The 22,700-nt window shown below is 34.2% G+C and overlaps 1 protein-coding gene across 9 annotated transcripts in view; it reads right to left on the reverse strand.

Annotated features, from left to right (window-relative positions):
- The window catches only part of LOC128012999 (potassium voltage-gated channel subfamily C member 1), a 56,831-nt gene extending 36,749 nt beyond the window's left edge, over positions 1-20,082 (reverse strand). For 3 of the 9 annotated variants that reach the window (XM_052595668.1, XM_052595667.1, XM_052595666.1), the window contains exons 1-2: positions 17,525-17,639; positions 9,397-10,065 (exon numbers count right to left, since the gene is read on the reverse strand). In XM_052595668.1, coding sequence (XP_052451628.1) covers positions 9,397-10,014 — 618 coding nt within the window. In that variant the 5' untranslated portion in view covers positions 10,015-10,065; positions 17,525-17,639. Of the gene's footprint in view, positions 1-9,396; positions 10,066-13,744; positions 13,797-15,380; positions 15,398-17,524; positions 17,641-18,144; positions 18,168-19,954 lie in introns of those variants that run through there. The other 6 variants (XM_052595661.1, XM_052595663.1, XM_052595662.1 and 3 more) reach the window with 6 other exon arrangements.
- Positions 20,083-22,700: the final 2,618 nt, after the last annotated feature.

The raw sequence follows: 22,700 nt of genomic DNA on the forward strand, positions 1-22,700 counted from the left end.
AGTCAAAGATCTGGAAAAAAATTATGCTTTTTAATTTTTTTAAAGAAGACTCACTAAGGCTGCATTTATTTTCTCCAAAAATACAGTAAAAACGGTCATATTGCAAAATATTATTGCAATTTAAAATATCTAATTTATTTTTGAATATTTTGTAAAATGTAATTTATTCCTGTGATGCAAAGCTGAATTTGCAGCATCATTCCTCCCGTCTCCAGAGTCACATGATGTTTCTTGAGCAGCATATCAGAAGGATTTCTGGAGGATCATGTGACACTGAATCACTGCTTGTGTTTAATTAGCAAGAACAAATTACTTTTTAATTAAATCTTCAAACTTTAAATCTGCAAGGCTTTAGAACATTCTTTTCAAACTTCTCAAACAAGGCACTTTCAATTCAAAATTTTTTGAAAATGTATTTTCTTTACAGTCAATTAAACTTAATTCTACTTCTCTACATTCAAATTCTGCAGCTAGTTTAACTAAAATTCTTGCAGATGACCAGGTTTGTTCATGCATGGCACCTTCAGCAGAACACGGTCAACGTAAACCCTCATCAAACACATGGGCACTTCTGTCCGATGTGTGTGGGTTCATTACCTCATGCCTCAATCATTCATTCAAGCTGTGATGGTCTGAAACACAGGAAGACATCTCCTTGTCTCTTGGAGACACACTGTTCTGCAAATCTATGCATTTTGTCCTAATGGAGTTATGACTAGAAATGGGTCTTTTAGACTATGATCTGTCCTATGACTGTTGAGTTTAGCTCCACTATACAGAGATTCGGAGAAAATGGAGTGTGAAAATTGACATCAAATCAATCAAAATGAACTTTGAAGGCACTTTACTCTGTGTAAGTGTTTCACTGTTATGGCATTTGGTTTTTGAAGGGCCATGACAGATTTAACAGGGAGTGAAGCACTGATGTATGTTTATGAGATTGTCCAACTAACAAACTCAGAAACAGGTCGTCTTTGAAACTAACTAAAATAAATAAGTTGAAATACTAAAATTACTAATTAAAATGGATATTAATAAATAAATTATACAGAGGCTATACAGAAATATATAAAAACACTCAATTTAAAACAATATTTAAAAAAAAATAATATTACTATCTATATATCTATTTCATTCAAAAATGTTAATGTTTATGTACTTTAAGCTTAATTCTATTCAACTCAGTTATGATTACATTTCATTAACAGTGGTCAAATGTGTTTTTATAGCCAAATCTCAAGGCATTTTAAACTGTAAATAATATCAATCTACAATAGCACAAACTATAAAATAAAATTAGATGAAATATTTCAAAAAAATATTTAAAATTAGAAATGTTGTCTTGGCAACAAATTTAAATATGTTAAAGCTGAAGTGCAAAAATTACAATAAAAACTAATTTAAGCTATGCAGAAATCATCAGAATTCATTATTCCTGCTGTGAATAAGTATCCTTATGTGTATACTGAGTATGCAGGAGGCAGTGTTTGTGTGAGCTCAGATGTCCCTTCATTCTCTAGGCAAAACACAGTGTCCCGGACTAAAGTGCCAATGTCATGAAAAGCTGCCCAAAGCAGTTTGTTTAACAGGACGGCTATGCATGGGACTCCTGCACCCCGTTGACTGGCTCGCTCGGCCGGCGGGAGGAGGTGTTCAGAGACCGTGCGACTGGTGAACTGTTGATGGAAGCAGACTCCATGCCAAACACTAGTTATAGATGTGAGACTGCTCTAGACGTGAGCCGAAGACACAATCAAACATACATGCAGCTGCATGCAGGAGTGTAACCAGAATCAAAAGGACAGTATAATGCAAGTTAAATCAAGATATATTTCTTTAAATAAGTTCATACTTACATCTTAACATGCACAAATCTTATCAGATAAGTATTTCCCTGTAACGCTGAATCAGAACACTTTGAAACGGATTGACAGTTGATTCTGATGTCATAACCAGAAAGAACACATCATCTAATGATGTCATAATGCAGTTCTGATGAAATCACATGAGAATTCCAACTCTTATTATTGTCTTTTGCTTTATTTTTCTTTTACAATATAAAGCCTTGAAAGAAAGCTGAAAACTTCAGGTTGAGGCACTAAAAAATAAATAAATAAATATTAAAAAAATATTTTATTTATAAAAAAAACTATATAAATATAAAATATGAATAAAAAACTAAAATTTGCTGACAAAAGCATATTAATTAAAACACAAACTAAAATTAAAATAACTGAAGTGGAAGTAATACAACATTTTTAATGTAAACAAAGTAAAAAAAAAACTTTTTAAAAACTTAAAACAAAAATTTGAAATACAATTTAAACTTTTTTATTTATCAATATAAACTTATTTTGTTTTTGTATTTCAAGCTTAATTCTTTTCAGATCAATTATGACTGAAATTTAATTAGAGTAATATCAGCGGTGTTTTTATAGCAAAATTTGAAAGCATTTTAGACTTTATTTTCTGAATTTCCTTACTGTATGTCCAGTGTGTGAAAAAAAAAAAGCCAAAACTGACAAAAATGACAAAAGAACATAAAAAGCACATGAAAAACTGAAAACACAAATAAAAGCCCATTCAAAATACTAATAAATAATTTATAGAATAAATTTATATGTAATCTATATATCTATAATATGTTAGATGATTACACAGTGTGTTTGTAAGTGTGCCAGAAATGTCTGCTGTATATGGAAGACAGATTCCAAGCAGGTGCTCAGTAAGACTTTTCCAAATCTCTGCTTCTTCCCAAGCAATATGTCACTTGAAATCAAGCCACAAGTATCACGTGATTTTGTTTGTACCTTTTCACACACACTGCCTGAGATCTGTATTCATGTCGCTCTTAGAAACAGCCAGTACTCCCGCTATAAATTACAGCTGAAACAAAAAAGTATTTGGACATTTAAACCAGTTAAAAATTATATAAATATATATAATGTCATAATGTCATAAAATACACATCTATTAATTGTGCAAATCATGCAAGTTGATGCATTCAATTATTTGCAGTACAATTTATGTAAGAAAGGATTTATCAGTGATTTACAAAGAAATGTGTTCTCCATTTTTATGAATAAAGCACAAAAGGTGTAAAATAGTGTTTATTTATTATTTATGTATTTGTAAGTTTTGAGTAAATTGTTGCAACCATTTCGATGGAATTAAGAGAGAAATTCATACAGGTTTGCAATAACATCTCACCCTCATGTTAATGCAAACCTGTATGAATTTCTGTCTTAATTGGATGGACTTTTTTTTTAACCATCCCTTTAAGTATCCAAAAAACGTTTTGTGGCAACTGTGTATAACTTATGCACTTTGCTTTCTATGGAAGCCCATTTTCACCATTCAATGCAAAATAAAAAAGTTCATTTCAACTTTTTAACCTACAATTCTGATGTTTTCCTCGCAATTCTGAGGAAAAAAGAGATATAACCTCAGAATTGCAAGATATAAACTCACAGTTCAGAGAAAAAAAATTGTGAGATATATGTAAAATTCAGATTTGCAATTTTATGTTTCTGTTTAACAATTCGTCCCCTTGGAATTATAAGGTTGTATCTGACATTTTTGTCAAAATTGAATTATTCACATATTCTTATTCTGTGACAACTTATTTACATTATGTGATGTTTTATTTTAAGTTGTGTACATTTTGGGATTTTTTATTGAAAAAACAAAAAGGTTTTATCTACAGAAGTCTATGGAACACAAAAACTTTAAAGCTCAATATCTCAAAACTACTCAGAACGCAGATAGAACCTTATAATTCCAAGGGGACGAATTCTGATTTTTTTTTCATTGAAATGGCAAGAAACCAAGTCTGAACTGTGAGATGAAAAGTCACAATTAGCCTATCAATAAAACAAAATCCTTAAAAAATAAAATAAAATAAAAATGACCACAGAAATTATGTCACAAAATTGTCAGATATCTATCAAAACAGAATATTAGATAAAGACAGTGTTGGGGAGTATTACGTAATTTAGTTACAAAAAATTCATATAACTGTATTCTGAGAACAAATGTTACTAATAAAGGGGTTACATCTAAATACTTCTTGAATTAGTATTTATTATTTCTTGTTATGATTTTAAAACTGTATTTAACCTCTTGTGGTGGCTGTGCTTTAAAATTCAATTATTATAATCTGAAGGATTTTGAAAGTCTGACAGTAATCAGTGTTGAGTACCACTGTAAGGTTAAACCTGTCTGGTTTAAATCATTGAAACTGATTAACAGTTGAAAACATTCTTTAGAAATGTAGAAAAGTAATCCAATGTAACCAATTACATTAATAAAGTAATTGAAATAGTTACTACATTTTAAATAGGGTAACTTGTAATATGTAACCTATTACATTTCCAAAGTAACCTTCTTAACACTGTATATAAAAAAATATATATATATATATTTTTTAAAACGATTGAATTACTCTTAAGCATCAATGTAAATGTTTACGAAATTAGTATTGATTTCTATGTGGTTATTTAATGATGCACACATTAGAGGATTCTTTCTCAATAACCTTTAGAAGAGTCATGTTACTGAACAGTATTACAGTGCAGTCAGCTGAATGTGTGTGTGTGTGTGTGTGTGTGCGCACTGATCAGATGCCTTCAGAGAGACAAAGACACAAGTGATTGATAAACGATCAAACAATAATCCACAGAAGTGGGGGAGAAGGGCATCCGGTGCCTTTAGTTATAATTGAAGATGTTAAAATGAATCCATAAGGCATTCCTCTCCCCCTCTCAAACGTGCATCACCTTCAATCTCTCCCAGCTCTTCTTCCTCCAGCTCACTTGTTTTGCCTCCTATTCCTCACATCTGACCCTCTCTCGCTCATCTCCAGCTCTAGTGCACAGCTCGGGCTGCTGGAGAGCAGTATTGCAGTAGTGTTGCGCTCGAGTGTGTGTTCAAGCTTCACGTGTGTTGGACTGCTGTAGTTGTGAATAACATGCAGATTTTTGCTCGGCTCATAAATGTTTCACACTTCACCCACGCCACGAATCTATAGGGAGCGGCTTTAAATCACACCAGTAATTTCCTTCCATTCACCTCTGCACGTCGTTTTTTTAAACATTTTTTTTTATTTTTACAAGCGTGCCTCTTTGTCTTGTCTAGTCCTGCTAGATTTGAGATCAGTGAAGTGTTACTGTAGGTTACGGAGCGCTGTCGTGTGCTAATGCATGACCGGAGAGAAACGCAGCACAGTAACACTGCTGAAATGCTTTCTGAGATACTGGGTTTGGACTTGGCGGAGCATTATGTTTATGTTTACATATCTTTTTTTAGAGAATTTCGCATAGATACAGTCAAATAAATAAGCATTACTCGTGAAACACAAGCAGAATAAATCACAGGCAAAATCGTTATGTAAATTGGTGCATTTAATTAAATTAAGACAGCATAACTTGAGCAGGAATTGATTTATCAGTGATTTTTGTTAACTAAGAAATGTTTTTTTTTTTTTTTTATGAATAAGGTTGAAAAAGAGTAAAATACTGTTTATTTAAACTCAGTATCTTATTTACTGTCACTAAACGAAAAATAAGTTGGCAGATATATTAGCGCTTAGATTGTTTTCAGATTTTTGAGTAAATATTGAGTGAATTCAATTCAATGGAACTCTGTTCATAAACAATATTCTGAATTAATTATCATTGTTTTTCAAAACATGAGTTAAGAGTAAAATTGTTTGTGTCAATAAAAGAAATCTCAAAATGTCAAAAATTTGAATATATGAATTAAAAATATATATATTTCGTAAAATAGTCATAAAACTGTAACATAAATTGTTGCACTGAAATTCAGTTGGACAATTTACATTGTATATTGTATAAAAGTCGTTTTTGAAGAAAAATTATTAGTTGCTGAAAAAAGTATTTTCTGCTTACCAAGGCTGCATTTATTTGATCAAAAATACACTAAAAATAGTAATATTGTGTAATATTAGTGCAATTTAAAATAAATGTTTTCTATTTGATTACATTGTAAAATGTAATTTTTCCTTGTGATCAAAGCTGCATTTACAGCATCATTACTCCAGTCTTCAGTGTCTCCTTCAGAAATCATTCTGATATGCTGATTTACTGCTTAAGAAATATTTCTTATAATTATCAATGATGAAAACAGCTTCATATTTTTTAAACTGTAATACATGATTTTCAGGGTTTTTTGATTAATAGAACATTAAAAAGAACAGCAGCTATATTTGAAAAAGAAGATTTTGTAACATCAGAAATGTTTTATCAATTTAATGCATCCTTGATGAACAAAAGTATTAATTTATTGAAAAAAGAAAAATTACTCCCCCGAAATTGACTGTCCTTACTCTCATGAATATAGCCCAATATGAGTAATTTAAATTGATCATCTTATAATTCAGGTGCATGCCATACAGTATATATTAGTCACTGTTTGACCACTAAATGATTGCATTTACTATATGTGTACATGCATGTTAATGCTTGCATGCACACAGCAACAACTATATAGTAAACCCTGGCTGACAACACGGTGAATGAACTGTGGCAAATATTGACCTGCTAATGACATTTGGACAATAGAGATGCATTCCCCAGGTATAAGCCATGTCTAGATCCATCTGCAGGTGCACAAACACACAGCAGACAGCCATTGTGCATGTGTCTCATCTATGTAAACGCAGACATTGCTTTAAAGCTCTTTCCTAGAAATTTCCCACAGTAAGGTCATTATATCTGGTTTCATATAGCTCCTCTATGACATAAGATGTTAAATTAGACAGCAATGCATCTCAATTTCATCTAAAATACATGAAAGACAATCTACAGCATGCAATAATCAGCAAGTATGCTGATAAACCAACTTAACGTAAATAAATGGACATAGATATTCTATATATACAAAAAAAAAAAAAAAATAATAATCCTGTAACACAAACTCAAGTCACTTCCTCAGCAGGATCTGATAAATCCACACAGTGTATGAACACACCAAGGCATTTGTTTTCAAATATTTGACCATGTCTCAGGGCAAAAATATGAGTTATAGTCTATCATATTTGTGCAATATCAATCAAATGCACCCTGTCTCTGCAGCAGCTCCCGTATCAGCGCTTATAATCGCATCAGACTGAACGAAAGCATCCATTATTAACTAAAAAAAACCCACAAGTCTGCATTTAAATGAAAATTACCAAGGATGCGATTAAGAAACAAGCGTCTGGGTTTGCTGCGTTGGGCATCGGAAGCATTAAAGATTCATAAGAGCAGTGGGTTTATGGGCTATAAATGCAGTAATGGTTTTGTGGTTGCTACTGTAAGGTGCAACACTTTAAAACAGCTGAAACAAAGAGCGTGCAAATGGATCTAAGAGGGGGCTCGTGCGTAATGGCGCATGATAACATGCAATTACGCGCATAAATATGAGGCTGATGTTTGTTTGATGGTGGTGCAGTGTGTGATTCCGGGGGAATATCCACTGGCAGTGCTTATTTCATTTTGACAGGCTGATAACTGCATCCTTCAAAGCTCATTTAACCAGCTTGAACTGGGTCAACTACTGAAATCATGCAACTTTATCCACTTGCTGCAACAGTCTGAGGATGAAGGATGAATGGAAAACACACATTACTGCACTAATTACTCATCTAAAGTGACCAGCAACCTCAGGTTAAACATCTTGATCAAGGACAGCTCACATTCTCACAACTTTTCAATTATTACACAGATCTTCATCTACACCCAAACACAGTTACTTACTCATTAGTCATTCATCTGATGCTTTTATCCAAAGCCACTTACTGTACAGCTATTAAATGACACATCTTTGCTCAAGGGCACAATGATGGTTGAACGCTCGTTGTATCTGAGCCTACAAACTTTCAATTACCAACCCGGATATTAACCACTAGGCTGTACACAGTAGATTAAACTATGAAGTTACTCACACTCACCAATGCATATTTTGAGGAACAGAGCATAAAACAATCTTACTGACTTAACAAACTAACTTTTATCGTGCATCCCACAAACTAGCAGCAAAATTAGTTAACTGAGTAACTAAGTTTTCAGCACCATTTGTGAATTAGTTGATTGCTAATTAGTTGATACCTTCATCTAAAGCTACATACAGTACACTAATTACCTGAGAATGTCTTATTCAAAGACAAAATGTAAATGCTTGCTGTGTTTGCGCCTATAATCTTTCAGTTTCAACCTTTCCAAACAAGACATTAGTTATGTATAAAATTGTTATTAAATATATGAAATATAAAACTGTTTTTAAGTTATTTCTCAAGCGAATGTTAGCAAAAGCATTCATGGAATGTTACGTTTGATTATTATACAAACATTATGGGAATGTTACTTTTGAATATGTAAAAAAAAAATTTTTTTTGATGAACATCTAAATAAAATGTTTCAGAAAAAAATGTTTCTGGAATGATGCAAACATTTTTGTGCTAATGTTTTGGGAATGTCATTAAAAACCATATAACTTTTAAAGAACGTTCTGTTAACGTTCCTGAAATAAAGTTTTTTAATAACTTTGAAAAGACCTTACCAGACCATAAGAACATTACATGGTAGCTGGGAAACTATGTTAGTGAGTTCAGTAGGTTAACACAGGTTTATTCTACAGATTTATCAATTAGTGGGGCAAAAAACAAGGGACAGTCTTGGATTTAAACCAAAAAGCTTTAAGATTCCAACTCAAATATTTTACTGAGAGGCTTCTTCACCTTATCTTAACTTAGACAGCAAAATTATGTTCTGTTTTACGTTCACATTAAGTTATGAAAACATGTTTCTGAATGTTTAAATTGTGATAATTTAATGTTTTCCCCCTTTTTTATGCAAACATTAACATTCCATTTTAGCATATTGCAAACAATACAGGAATGTTACTTTTGAATATTTTTCGAATGTTTGGAAACCAGCCGTAAGTAGTAATGTTAAAACAACAACAACAACAACAACAAAAAACATAAGATGAACATCCAAATACTTTTAATTTGAAAAAAAGAATAAAACGTTCCTAGTTCGTAGCTATATATATATTTTTATTTTCTTTTTGGCCAACGTTTTGGGAATGTAACCAGTAAACTTACGTTTACGTAACTTGAGCGAACCTGGAAGAGAAGGTTCCCTGTTTATCATAAGTATACTAATGGATTTGTCCATTCGAAAAAATGCCTAGATTTTCTTTATCAGGACGCTCAAACTCAAGGAATTCTGGGGTTTGAACCTAAAACCTTTCTGTTTTCAACCAAACTAGTCCATGCAATACCCTGCTTTGAAGGATAGGGGTCTCAAATCAGGTTTCAACAACATTTAAAGTAAGTTACCAGAGCGCTACACCGAGGAGCTGTCCACGCGTAAAGAGGTGCTGAACACTCACCCGCGCGTATTTGGACGAATAGGGATCCTCGAAGAGCGCCCAGATCCGCGGTCGCCACACGCGCCACCAGCCCAATTTCCTGGCGTCCTCCTGCAGGCAGAGCCTCTTCAGGTCTCCGTCCCCCGCGAGCGCCGGGTCGTCCTCCGGCACCTCCGGCTCGGGCGTCTCGAAGCTGTCCAGCGCCTCCTCCGCGTCCCGGTGCTGCCGGTAGTTCATCCAGCAGCACGCTTCCACGTCGGTCTCGTCGATGCCCCAGAAGGCGAGCTCCTCCTCGAACAGCGGACCGCACACGTCGTTGGGGCAGTGCAACTTGCCCGTCCGGTAGTAGTTGAGGATGAACGAGAAGACAGACGGGTGCCGGTCGAAGAAGAACTCGTCAGACTTTGGGTCATAGTCGAAGTTCCTGAAGGCGTCCGGCTCAGTGAGCCACGACAGACGCGTCCCGGGCAGCGTCTTCAGGGTGCTCCGGTACGTCTCGTGCCTCACGCCGCCGCAGTTGATGACGATTTTCTCGCTTTCCGACGGGCAAGTCATGTCGGCGCTGTAACATGCTTTGTTGGACGACTTGTTCCCACCCTTGCGCCCTTTGTATGAGGAGACACACACCGAACTGAGCATTGGGGAGGGAGAGGAGGAGAAAAAACGTAGAGGGGAGGAGAGAGGAGCGGTCTGCGGGGGGACAGGAGGGAGGGGGGAGAAAAAGAGGGGAGATGATTAGTAAAGGTAAAAATGGAGGGATCTTGCACATCATACGGGGGTCCCGCTATTGATATGCCAAAAATACTGCAGTGACATTAAAAAGCTTGCCATGTGACCTTGTGTGTTTTTGGCATGTGTTCTGGTGATTGACGCATGACGTGTGCGCGGACCTTTATGACATCAGCATAAAGAATTTAAATGGACATATGTCATACAATCTTAAAGATAAATCTTCATAGTAGAGGTTTTTGCAGCAATGACCATTTAAGGTCGCCCTAAAGAACCTTCAACAGTTAATGTGAATAACATTTTAACCGTCTAAATAGCCCTTCTGTCACTATAAAGAATCTTGGATGATGTAAAATAAACAGTAAAGAAGCTTCATTTTTAAAAGTGAAGGTCATGTACGGTAACTATCCTCTATTTAATCACCTTTTCCCTTCAAATATTTCATTTCATGCAGTCCCTGACTTAATATGAGGATACACAAACTGCACAATACTCAAAAACAAGGGTGTTTAAAATAGTTTTATAGGTGGCATCTCACACTGCAGGACTTCCCAAGAGTATTTCATGTCAACTCATCTCTAAAATGATCAAAGCATATCACAAATCACTGTTATGGAAGCGTTTGTGTGTTAAGAAGGGCTTTGAAATCATTTCGAACACAGATGATATACAATAAACAAAAGGATCACAAGGTCAATAGTCCCTTAACACAAGTTATAAACAATGAGATCTACATTTATTTGTCTAGACGATGCTTTTATGTAATGACAATAATGCAAGCAGAAGCAATTAATAGAAGAGAAAAACAATAAGTAGAACCACTAGTCCATAATGCAAGTGAGCATTATATAACTGGCAATCAAAGAATAAACACATCAAAGATCACAAAACAGCATTTTAACTGGTAATTTTAATGTTAATGCATGAAAATTAAGATGCATTTAATATAAAATTAAATGTAACAGCATCAATAGCCCATGCATATCGAATACAGATACTATCTGTCAATCTCTCAATCAGGCATATTGCTTTCAAATCTCCTTTGGGCTGAAGCAACTGAGGACGAGAGACTATTGCAACTGATTAAAATTCCATCTGTCTCTCTTTCCCTCCATCTCTCTATCTCTTTAAATGAAGCAGCTAATAAGTCAAGAGCTTCACTGCAGTTTCATTGCATGAGAGGAACAGGAGCGAGAGAAAGAGAGACAGAGAGAGATAGAAAGGTTGTTATGCACACACAGCAGTACAGCACTATAGCCCAGCGTCATGGAGCAGGAGGGGGAGGAGGGAGAGAGAGAGAGAGAGAGAGAGAGAGGGCGAGAGAGGTTTGGAGAGAACAGTGCAGTTTTGCTGCAGTAAAAATCTGACTGTGCATCCGCTCATTTCTTCTCTCTCTTTCCTCTGTGTGTGATTATAGTGAAGAGACCTGGTTGAAATGCTTCTGATTTAGTTGCTTTTAAAGTATTAGGCCACTTTGTTCCATTTTGCTGTTTTTCTGATCCTATCCCATCTCTGTTTGCCCCCCCCCCACCTTACTCTTTCTCCTCCTCTTCTCGACCAGTCTGCCCCCCCTCCCCAACCATCCCTTGCTCTCCAATTCCGCATTAAGGAAGCACAATTCACTGAGAACGACTCTGGATCAGTTACTTTTCTCTTTTTCTACTACTGTGCATCACCTCCTTTCAGCTGATCCCCTCTTCATTTCATTTCACAAGAACTTTATTACTCTTCCCTCACTCTTTTTATCCATTTTGCCTGTTTTTGCCAGGTAGAAACTAATTTCCTCCCATTCCTGTCACTTTCCTTTATGTCCATTCTAATTCTTTTTTAGGGAGCTTGAAGAAAGTTAGTCAACTCTTTCAGAACTGCATTTAGACAGCGGAGGATAGAAAGAAAGTAAAGAAAGAAGGAGGAAATATTGAAGGTAAGACTTTATTCACTTCTTAAAGAAACTGTATGCAAAGGAAAACTATTTTTAGTCTAGTTGTGCTGTGCTGGTTATATTAGTTTAGAATATGATATTTTGGTAAGTTTATTATAATTAGAAGTCATGCACACTATGCTGAAAAAAAAATGTGTAGAAACAATATTTACTCAGAAATTGCTGGTAAATTTCACAATTACAAACAAATGGCAAATCACACATACATGAAAAAGAAATCTTTGACAAATCACTTCTTATCTAACTAGTTATAAAGTTTACACACTTATAACTGCATGGTATCCAAAATAGTCTGAAATTAAAATATTGTACTTGTACTAAGCATAAAACAGAATAAAACTGGTGTTGTTGAACAGTCACAGAGATTTCAGATTAATGCACTATAACAATAGTGAGTTTAAGACTGTTCAGGTGCATATATTATGTGACTTAGAGAACATGTTAGTGAAATAATGTGGTACTTAAATGATCTCAGAAGAGGGATTATGAAAGGAAACAATTAAAAAAGTGAGGTAAGTGAATGTGCAGATGGAGGAAAAGGGTAAAAAGCTGATATAAAATTCTGACATTTGAGAAGGTAGTAAAAAAGTGTTTTTGTTTGAACTGAGCTGATATCAGTAGCAGCACTGCAGCACTTAGAGGAGAAAGGGTTACTGAAACTTAAACAAAAAGAAAAGATGATGTTGAATGATTCAAGGGTACAGAAAACATATTGATCAGGTGCAGTAAAGTATTTCCAAAATATGAATAAAAAATCTGATTTTCATCTGAATCTGTCATTATAGAAACGATTTTAAGTTGTAAAAATAACAAAGATTTTGAAGTAAACACTATTTTAAACTATTCCTTCTTGTAATGTAAAAATGTAAAATTTAATTCAATGTGTAACTTGATTTAAAGTGAAAGTTTCTATACCCTTGTTTTCCCATTGTGATTTGTGTTTTAGTTTTAGTGAATAATATTAATAATATTAGGAACTTTTTCTAAATAATTAAGGAAATATAGATTAAATGTTGAGGAATATAAATGTGCATGACTAAATAAAAAATGGAAAAGTGAAAATAAAAAAAAGAAGTGCAGAAGAACTGAGATGGTTAATATTTTACTGTGCTGTGTGTGTGTGTGTGTGTGTGTGTGTGTGTGTTTATAAAGCAGGCACTAGAACTTAGCTCAGCAGCAGTGATGTTTTACAGCATTTATTTCTTTATTTCTATTTTTTGCAAAGGGAGGGGGTCACAAAGAATAGGGAGAAAAACGACCAGAAAAAGAGTAGATAGGCAAGGGTTTAGAGAGCATCTGAGCAGCGTGAGAAATCCTGACACACAGAGTGAGGGAGACAAGGTATAATTACCCTGTGTGTGTGTGTGTGTGTGTGTGTGTGTGTTTGACCGCATGTCACATAAAACCTGCGCATAACAAGACAACACACTGAGAAGTAAAAATGCTGTTAGCACTGAGCAGGAAATGGAAGCTGAAGGAGAGGGAGAGAGAAAGAGAGGGTAAAAGAAGGAGAGAACGAGAGGGGTGAGCAGTGGAGGACTGCAGTGACGATAATATACATTAGCAGTAACACTGCAGCAAGAGGGGGAGGGAGAACAGAAGAGATCAGAAGAGACCAGCAGAAGAGAGAGGGGGAGGGGACGAGAGAGAGAGAGAGAGAGAGAGAGAGAGAATTTAAAAGACTGGAGAGTGACTTACGTTTCTGTACTAGGCCAAAAAAATGGAAAGAGAGCGAGAGATGGGAAGGGGGCTGGAAAAGAGGAACACAAGCAAAATAAATGGATAAAGCAGGAGAAGTGAAGATGAAATCAAGCCAGACGTCATGCGTTACAGTGATTTTATCATGAGAAATAATTGGTCTAAGCTTCAAACCTGAAGCCTCGCAGGTGATTTTCATGTAAAAACATCTTTATCTTAAGCCTAATATGCAAAGACAACTATTAGGGAAACATTTACAAGTTGAAAAAAAAAAAAACATTGTGAATTTGCACTGCTTTTGCTCTGTTTATTTGAGCATGACAGCCAGCCCCATACACAAAAATGACTCAGCGGCAGCCAATGGAGGGAGTTTGGGTGGAGCTATCAGTTTCTGACCAATGATAGAGGGGACGTGTCAGATGCAGATTAAAGTTGAAAACTGTGCAGTAAACTGTACTATAAAAAAATAGCACGTGAAATAACATCACTTACAATATGAAAGTTTTCGCCACTAGAGGTCGCCTTTTCAAAACAATAACAAAGGTGAAGCTTGATGATGCTATTGAGGAAGATGTTCAAGGATGAGGTAATGAATAATTTTATTTATTTATTACCTGTACCTTATAGTTTTTCAAACAGCGGATAAATTATACAGAGAATGCGAGCAAAAAACTTTGTCAAAAACATTGTCAAAGAACATTATGACAGACCTGAGTCTAGCATGAGTTTAAGCAAGCTCAAAAAAACTCCCTTATAATCAGTAAAGCTGATATACACGGTTTTATGAATGTATCTCTTACATCATATGTGCATCTGCAATTTGTTGTTTATGATGAGAGAATTCGTGTGGAGCTTAATTCAGTCAGCAAGTGCATGCAGTGCAGTGATTGGCCATTGCATTCATAAGTGTAACAGACTCATGTGTGATTGGTTATAATGCACTACAAATGCACTAAAATCCTGGTGCAACACTGAGCAGATTTAAATCCAATTCTGTGGTCAAAACTTTTTATTTCATTTTCATTATATTCGCTACAGCCGTAATGGATTTAGTTGAACTATATGACATACTGTTTTTGAATTAGATTTTATTTTAATGTTTTTTTGTTCAGTAATTTTTTTTTGTTCAGTCATGCTTTGGCAAGTTGCTTATAAATATATATAAATATATATATATATATATATATATATATATATATATATATATATATATATATACAGTTAATTAGCGCACAAGTCATCCAATCAAAATATAGCGTCAAAAGTTAGAATTAGTTCATTTAAAACATAAAAATGAAAAAAGAAAAAGAAAAAGAAAAGGAAAAGGAAAAGAAGCCTCAAAACATATCACAGGAAAGGCAGAATTCAGGAAAAATGGCAAAATGCTGAAAAATAAAAAAGCTTAAATGGATAGTACACCCTAAAATGAAAATACATGTTGTTATAGACCTGTATGAATTTCATAAAATAAGATATTTTTAAGAGTGTTGGTCACTGACTGTTTGATTACTAACATATCTTTAAAATTCCACAGAAAAATTAGACAGTCACACAAGTTTGGAAAATTATTTTTGAGTGGACTATAACTTTAAAGCAGCTGGTCTTAGCTGGTTTCAGTTGGATTCTCAAGCCTTACCAGCTAAATGTGTCCAAAACCTTGTTAAAACCATCCAAAAGATGAGCCAGACCAGGCTGGGAGACCAACAAACCAGTATAGGTTGGTTTTCCTTTGTCAAAATACATGAAGGATAAAAAAGCAGAGGTCATTAAAAAGAAGGAATAGAAAAAGAGATAAAGAGAATGCAAGTTTGGATATGTATCCCACCACCACACTCTTCCCCATCTCTAAAAGCCTGGCAGTGCTCTCATGTCTCTGTCTGGTGCAGTGGAGCCCCGTCAGGCCATGAGCGGAAGTCCAGCGATGCGGAGTGCTGCAGTGACACACACACACACACACACACACACACACAGTCCCTCTCCAAACACATCTGATATGTGCGCCAACAATTTCAACCATTCTATCGAGACATTCATCAAAAACACACGCCGTCCCACATCTTCCTCTCGCTCTCTCCCTCCTTCAAAGGTCAAAACATCAGATCCACTGATGCAGAAAGAAATATAGCATGAATGGGCAGACAGAGAGCGAGGGAGAGCAATAAAATAATCTTTTTCTCTTAAGCTAGAGGTCCTATCTCTTGCATGCACTGGTTATTTATTGATACCAAAATAATTTAGCAATAAAACCTGAAAAGACGCGTTCACATCATAAAAATCCTCTCGGATAGACAGAAGCGTCACGTGATGCACTGATGCTGTGTCTATTTCTGCAGCTGTGAACACATCTCAGACTGTGATTGTGTGTGTGTGTGTGTGTGTGTCTCACATTTTCATTCAGCGCTACAGACTGCAGTGGAAAGCGGACTCCATATTGTCTGCTTCAGCAGCTGTGTAGAAAAGTGTTTCCTTCCTTAAGGGCAAACTATCATTCTGAGTTACCTGTGAGCACAAATAGCAGCCCATTATACTCCAAACAAAAGAGCGCGCTACTGCGCCATTGGCTGCCCGCACAGAGCCTTCCTCTTTTAGGAAACGTGTGCTGCACATTAACCTGTGTGTGAGATATCGCAGATACTGGACTAGAAACAGTGCTTATAAAATACAGAATTAAGAACATAAAAAGCCTCTGATCAGGGAAGGGTCGAATGGAAAATAACTAAAGAATGCAAGAAAATAACAAAAAAATTAATAATAATAAAAAATAGCCTACAAGAAGCAATGGAATTATGTATTTAATTAATAGGAAACAAAGACAAAAATAATTATTAGTAAGATATAAAGTTTGAATTATCAAATTTTAAATAATAAAAAAGAAAAAAAATCTAATTATATTAAACATAAAAAAATGTAAACATTTTATGTGGTTGAGAGAAGAAAAGTAATCCAAAAAAAAAAAAAAAAAAAAACACACACATACAGACAATGCAAAAAATAGCAAACAATTTAATGTAAAATCATTTGTAAAAGGCAAAGAATATCTAATATTCTTTGGTAATCATAGAAAGTTCATTTAAATATTTTGTGTGGTTCAAAAATAAATAATAATCCCAAATTAACACAAAGTAGCAAATAATTAGTGAATGTAAATATTTTGTGGTTGAGAAATAATTATCATGAATAAATAAAAAAAATAGCAAAAATGTAAACCTAAAATAAGAAAAAAAAGAAAAGAAATCTAAATATGCTCTGCATGGTAATCATAAAAAATGAATTTAAATATTTAATGTTTAAAAGAGGAATAATAATCCTAAATAAACAAAGCAGCAGAACAATAAAAACACACACACAAAAATAAAGAAAGAAAGAAAGAAAGAAAGAGAGAAAGAAAGAAAGAAAGAAAAAGTTAATTTAAATATTTTGTGTTTGAGAGAAAAATAATAAAAAATACAGAAAGAAAAAGTTAATTTAAATATTTTGTGTTTGAGAGAAAAATAATAAAAAATACAGAGAGACAAAATTTAAAATGTGAAATAAAAACTAAAAAAATAAATTGAAATTAAATATTTTATGTGCTGGGAGATTAAATAATAGTATGTAATATATATATATATATATATATATATATATATATATATATATATATATATATATATATATATATATATATATATATATATATAATTAAGTGTACAAATTATTGCTACTAATTTAAATTTAAACTGATGTTAAATCAATTCCAGTGTTATCTCAACCCCAAACATAGTATTTAAAGTTTCATACCTCTGTCGATCAGTGGAAAACAGACGGTGTGTACCAAACAAGAATCTAAGCCTATGTGAGACTGAGAGATGTAAGGCATTAAAGGAAATATGAATTTAGTGAGAGGTCAAAGTTGCTAAATGAGGGAAGTGTATCATCTTACAGCGAGCTTAACCCCTCCTCACCTCTGTGTCTGACAGCTCAGCTCTTTCTCAAGTTTAACAGCAATTACAGCAAAGAGAGAGACAGAGAAACTATTAGTGTTAATAAGACAGTGACATTATCATGTGATAGTCAACAGACCCTGCACTACTTCACATGAACTGTCCTGACTGAAATATTGAATCTACAGCTGTTTAACTGAGCACGGGACAAGGTCTTTAACTAGTCTACTGGAAGCATGCTACAATTGAAACGATAGGAGTTAAGGAACATCCAACAAAGTTTCGATGTGGATTAAATGTTTCTTAAAAAAAAAAAAAAGACTTAGCTAAAAAGCACCCTGATAACTGTTGGGTTTTATTCTGAGACCAACAGGTAACTTTTAAAGGTTTCTTTTAGTAATAACATAAGGTCATAGAATTCAGAAGCAAAATAACGACAACATAATAATAACCAGAAGAAAAAAATATGCAACTTACCACTTCATTTCAGCATTACCACATGTATTTGACTGCCATGTAGATAAACTTCACACTGTCTACAAGTCAATCAGCCTTGAATTCAATTAGAAATATTGAGCTAATAAGTATATAGTTCTGATATGTTGCTTCAGAAAAAAAGGAAAAAAAAAAAAGGAAAAACATAAAAATGTAACTTCAGCAAAAAGATAGAGGGGAAATGAAACAGGAAAAGAGTTTTGTGCTAATAAAAGGATATGAAACCAAAATAAAAAAAGAGAAGCACTGAATTGTTCAAAAAAAAATATGGTCAGTAAGATATAAATAACAAAATTACAAAAGAATTAGCAAGGATGCATTTGAACTGATTTATCATTTATAATGTTACAAAGTATTTCTTTTTCAAATAAATCTTCTATCGAACATTTTATAATTCAAAGAATCTAGAAAAATGTATTAAGTTTTCAAAAAAATATGAGCACAACTGTTTTCATAATAAATAAAAGTTAAACATAATAAATGTTTCTTAAGCAGATCAGTATATTAGAATGATTTCTGAAGGATCATTTGATACTGAAGACTGGAGGAATGATGCTGAAAATACAGCTGCACATCACAGGAATAAATTACAATTTACAATATATTACAACAGAAATCAGGAATTTAAATCGTTATAATATTGTTCTTTAATAAAAAGGGGGTCAGTAAAATAAATACAAAAAATAATAATAACTAGCAAGGATGCGTCTGAATTGATAAAGAATTACAGTAAAGTCATTTATATTATTACAAAGTATTTATTTTTCAAATAAATGTTCTATTGAACATTTTATTATTCAAAGAATCTTGAAAGAAAATGTATTAAATTTTCCAAAAAATAAATATGAAACAACTGTTTTCACAGGCATTTTAAATTGTAATAATATTTCACAATTTTACTGTATGTTTGATTTAAAAAAAATGCATCCTTAGTGTTTATAAAACAACAAAACAAAAGAAAAATACTTATTTTCATAATTCAGTCTCACTTAAGGTAGTCCAAACAGTCTAAAACTTAAAAGCCGAAGTATTTTGTGTCTTTTGGGCTGTTTATTTACAAAAGAACGAATAAAAGTGGGAGACAATAGAGAATAATATTGAAATACTTAAGTAACATCAGTCACGATTAACCCATTTTAATTTAGTCAAATGTAATTCTAACATCATAAAACAAGCACATCGACCTAAAGTAAAATTGTATTACTCAAACGAACAGAAAATCAAATATATCTAACACGTGTTCCTATTAGCTCAATGTGGGATTTTATTCAAGAGCAAGTGCTGATTTTGTCTTACTTTGAGGAATAAGAATGGATTTTGGATAACTATGAATTTAAATCAACAAGGCATGTGTCAGATCTTTCAATTATCAAACAGCAATAGATGAAAATTATCCTGAGCTACCATATTCCCTCATCGAATCTGCACAAATCTGTCTGTGTGTGGACAGGCGCTCAAACAGACTGTGCAAAACATGTGGACATGTATGTAGTGTGTTCTGCATGTCATTTCACACACCTAACATTGTGCATGAATACTGCTTGTATTATTCCACATGACCGCTGGTGTAAGAATCAATGCAATGAACGCACCAGCATTAAAGCAGCACAAAACAATACTTGTTGAATGTTGTGAAAGAAATGCACGTAGTTTACCAGAACTCAACCATTAAACACTGGAAACATGATACTCAGAGAGTTAATTTAAATCCAATAACAGAAAATTGTGCGCAACAGACATCATCACACACATTATACAGACATCTAGTGCACTATACAAGCAGGTTACTCACTTGACATGGGTTGAGTTCAGATCATATATTAATCCATAAGAATAACACGATGCTTCTCTCAGATGACGACATGTACGCTCCAGTTTTCAATCGCTCGTAATTAAAAGAGTAGTAAATAAGAGCAATGCATTAACAGTAATGTAAAAACAACACACACTCTGTAGTGTAAACCTTCCAACCCTTCATATGCAGCTCGCACAAATAATTTCACCACCCTAATTTAATTGGGCTGGTTTTAAGTGCAGAAGAGAAGGATGGTGGAGATGAGGAGGATGGTGGTGTTGATGTGATATTATTTCCCCCGTTTTGAATCGCCCTTTTGATGTCTAACGCAAGCGGTTCATGTTTCAGACAGACGCCACACACACAATCACGCGAGCAAACACTCACGGCTCCTGGCGGAACTGCACCTTGCTCACTTATTTATTTAAATATGTTTCTTGCGTTTTCTGTCAGCAATGTATGACAAGCAGACTTTGGCTGCTGTTATAGGCTACTCAACTCATTATACTCAGATGCAGAACAAAAATAAGTCTTAATAATAAATGTTTTTCTAAACTTGAGCTATTAATGTTCACTAACAATATTTGTTCATTTAAAATGGAAGTTAATTTGTAAAAATTGATTTACTTGTTCAAAGAAAAGGCTTAATGTCGAGCTAGCCTGAGTTAGTCTATTTTTTATATAACGTTAGTGTTATGGTTATGTGGTGAGCCTGAGTATAGTTTTACACATCAGCCCAGTCTAGTCTGTAAAGTTATTGATACGCACAGTCAGGTTTTTTTTTTTTTACACATTAATCTGAAAATGAATGTGGCACACCCAGTTTTTAAAATGTACATCCAGAGACTCTTTTCTGGCTATGTGGACTCAATATGATCATAACTCAGTTGTTTTCATATCAGAGCTGCTTCAGAACAGAGAGGGTGAGATAGGGAAAAGCAGTAGCAGCACAATGTTACAGGTAGGTTATGTGCTGTATGAAAGGCCAGGTGATTTTGATTTGTTGGTGATAAAAGGGAAGAAGTGTACATGATAAATAGTGAATACAGTTTGAATATTATCAAATTAAATGTTCTTCCTGTAGGAGCCAAATTGCGTGTTGTTATTTGTTTAGAATATTTTTTTAACATGGTCACATCATCACATGGGTGTGGTTTCATATTATTTAACTGCTCACTTGTGTGGTGGGAGAGAAACAGAATCTTGTGGGCCTGGTATTTTTCTGTTGACTGTTATAATATACTTTCAGTTATAATATAGTTTCAGTTGTGATGAACTTTTGTTTATTTATATTTTTATGCCATGCTTTCATATCAGAGAACAGATGAGGTGAAGCTGCTTAAAGACAAGGAGGGTGAGACGGGGGGAAGTAGCTCAGAGTTGCAGGTATGTGCTGTGTAAAGGGTTAGGTAATTAATTTTAATTATGTCATGTCAGAAACAGGCTAGCACATTTTCATATTTCATAGGTGAGACAGGGATCATTTTTAGTGAAAGATTTTGACTTTATAAAGTTATTCTCTCAAGTCTTGGCTATTCAACAATAAATAAAGACATCTTTTTCTTATACATAGTAGCCTATTATTCTTTTTGGCAGAATTTATCATTATCATAGTCCCTAACTGTATGCAAATGGAGGAAATGGGATTCAAATTGAAAACATTTTTCCCCATTTTGTGTCCCCCCCACTTCTCAAACCAAAGTTACATCCTTGGTTACCGGTATGTGAATTGATGAACTAAACCATTTTTTCATATTGGTTGAGCTCTTTGGGGGCCTAATTTGCAAAACTGTGTAAACCCATAATAAAGATTTAAATGTATCTAAAATGGCAGAAGAGGCAAGCCACACTTTTTATTCTTAAATAAACTGCACCAGTAAACTGTACATGCACGCTATTGTTTCATTGCAGTGCATTATGTTTTAGCCATATTCATTTTAAATATGGTGGCCAAATAAAATTATATAATGCACGGCAATAACACTCCAGCACCAACTCTGACCTCAGTAATTAACACATAATTATATAATTGTATAATTACACCTTTCTGACAGGTTCAAGTTAAAAACGGAGAAATTATAACTTAACCCTTTTCACCACAGGCTCGTGATGAGGCAAGTACATTATACAGCAATGTATAAAGTATTGAACTGTATTAGCCCTAATGCTTGGTAAAATGGTGAAAGAGACATTCCATTGTATAATAACTCTGTCTAAGAACACTATGATTCTCACTCTTTGCAATCTCTTTGCTTATCAACAGGTACTTGAAAGAATATTCTTGGTTTTAAAACATAGAATATTACCACAGAAAACACTGAGCTACACACATACAATGGCTGGTGAAAGAATAAACAACAAGATCGCCATAGCTCAATTTCCTCAATTAGGATTATACAAAACTCACATAACAACTGAACAGCAAAATAAAATATGAAAATAAAATCCAATTTAGAGAGAAAAAAAAAACCCGGGTAATGAAGTCAATTGTCTGTGATAACCTGAGTGCACTCTTGTTTTTCAGTTCTTTTAGCAGGCCTGCATTAAGTTATTTAGTTGGCACGCTTAATGTTGGAGCTCATAAAATGAAGAAAGCAACATTACCTCCTGGTGTAGAGTGAAAAAAAAAACACGGATCCTACCGCGATTGTAACTCTCTCTCTCGTCAGGCGAACTCCGTTTGCAAGCGGCACAGCGAGGATTAATCAGCATCATCCATCCAGCATCGACAGTCAAACGGTCC

Source organism: Carassius gibelio, chromosome B24, assembly GCF_023724105.1.
Source record: "Carassius gibelio isolate Cgi1373 ecotype wild population from Czech Republic chromosome B24, carGib1.2-hapl.c, whole genome shotgun sequence".
Classification (NCBI taxonomy): Eukaryota; Metazoa; Chordata; class Actinopteri; order Cypriniformes; family Cyprinidae; genus Carassius; species Carassius gibelio.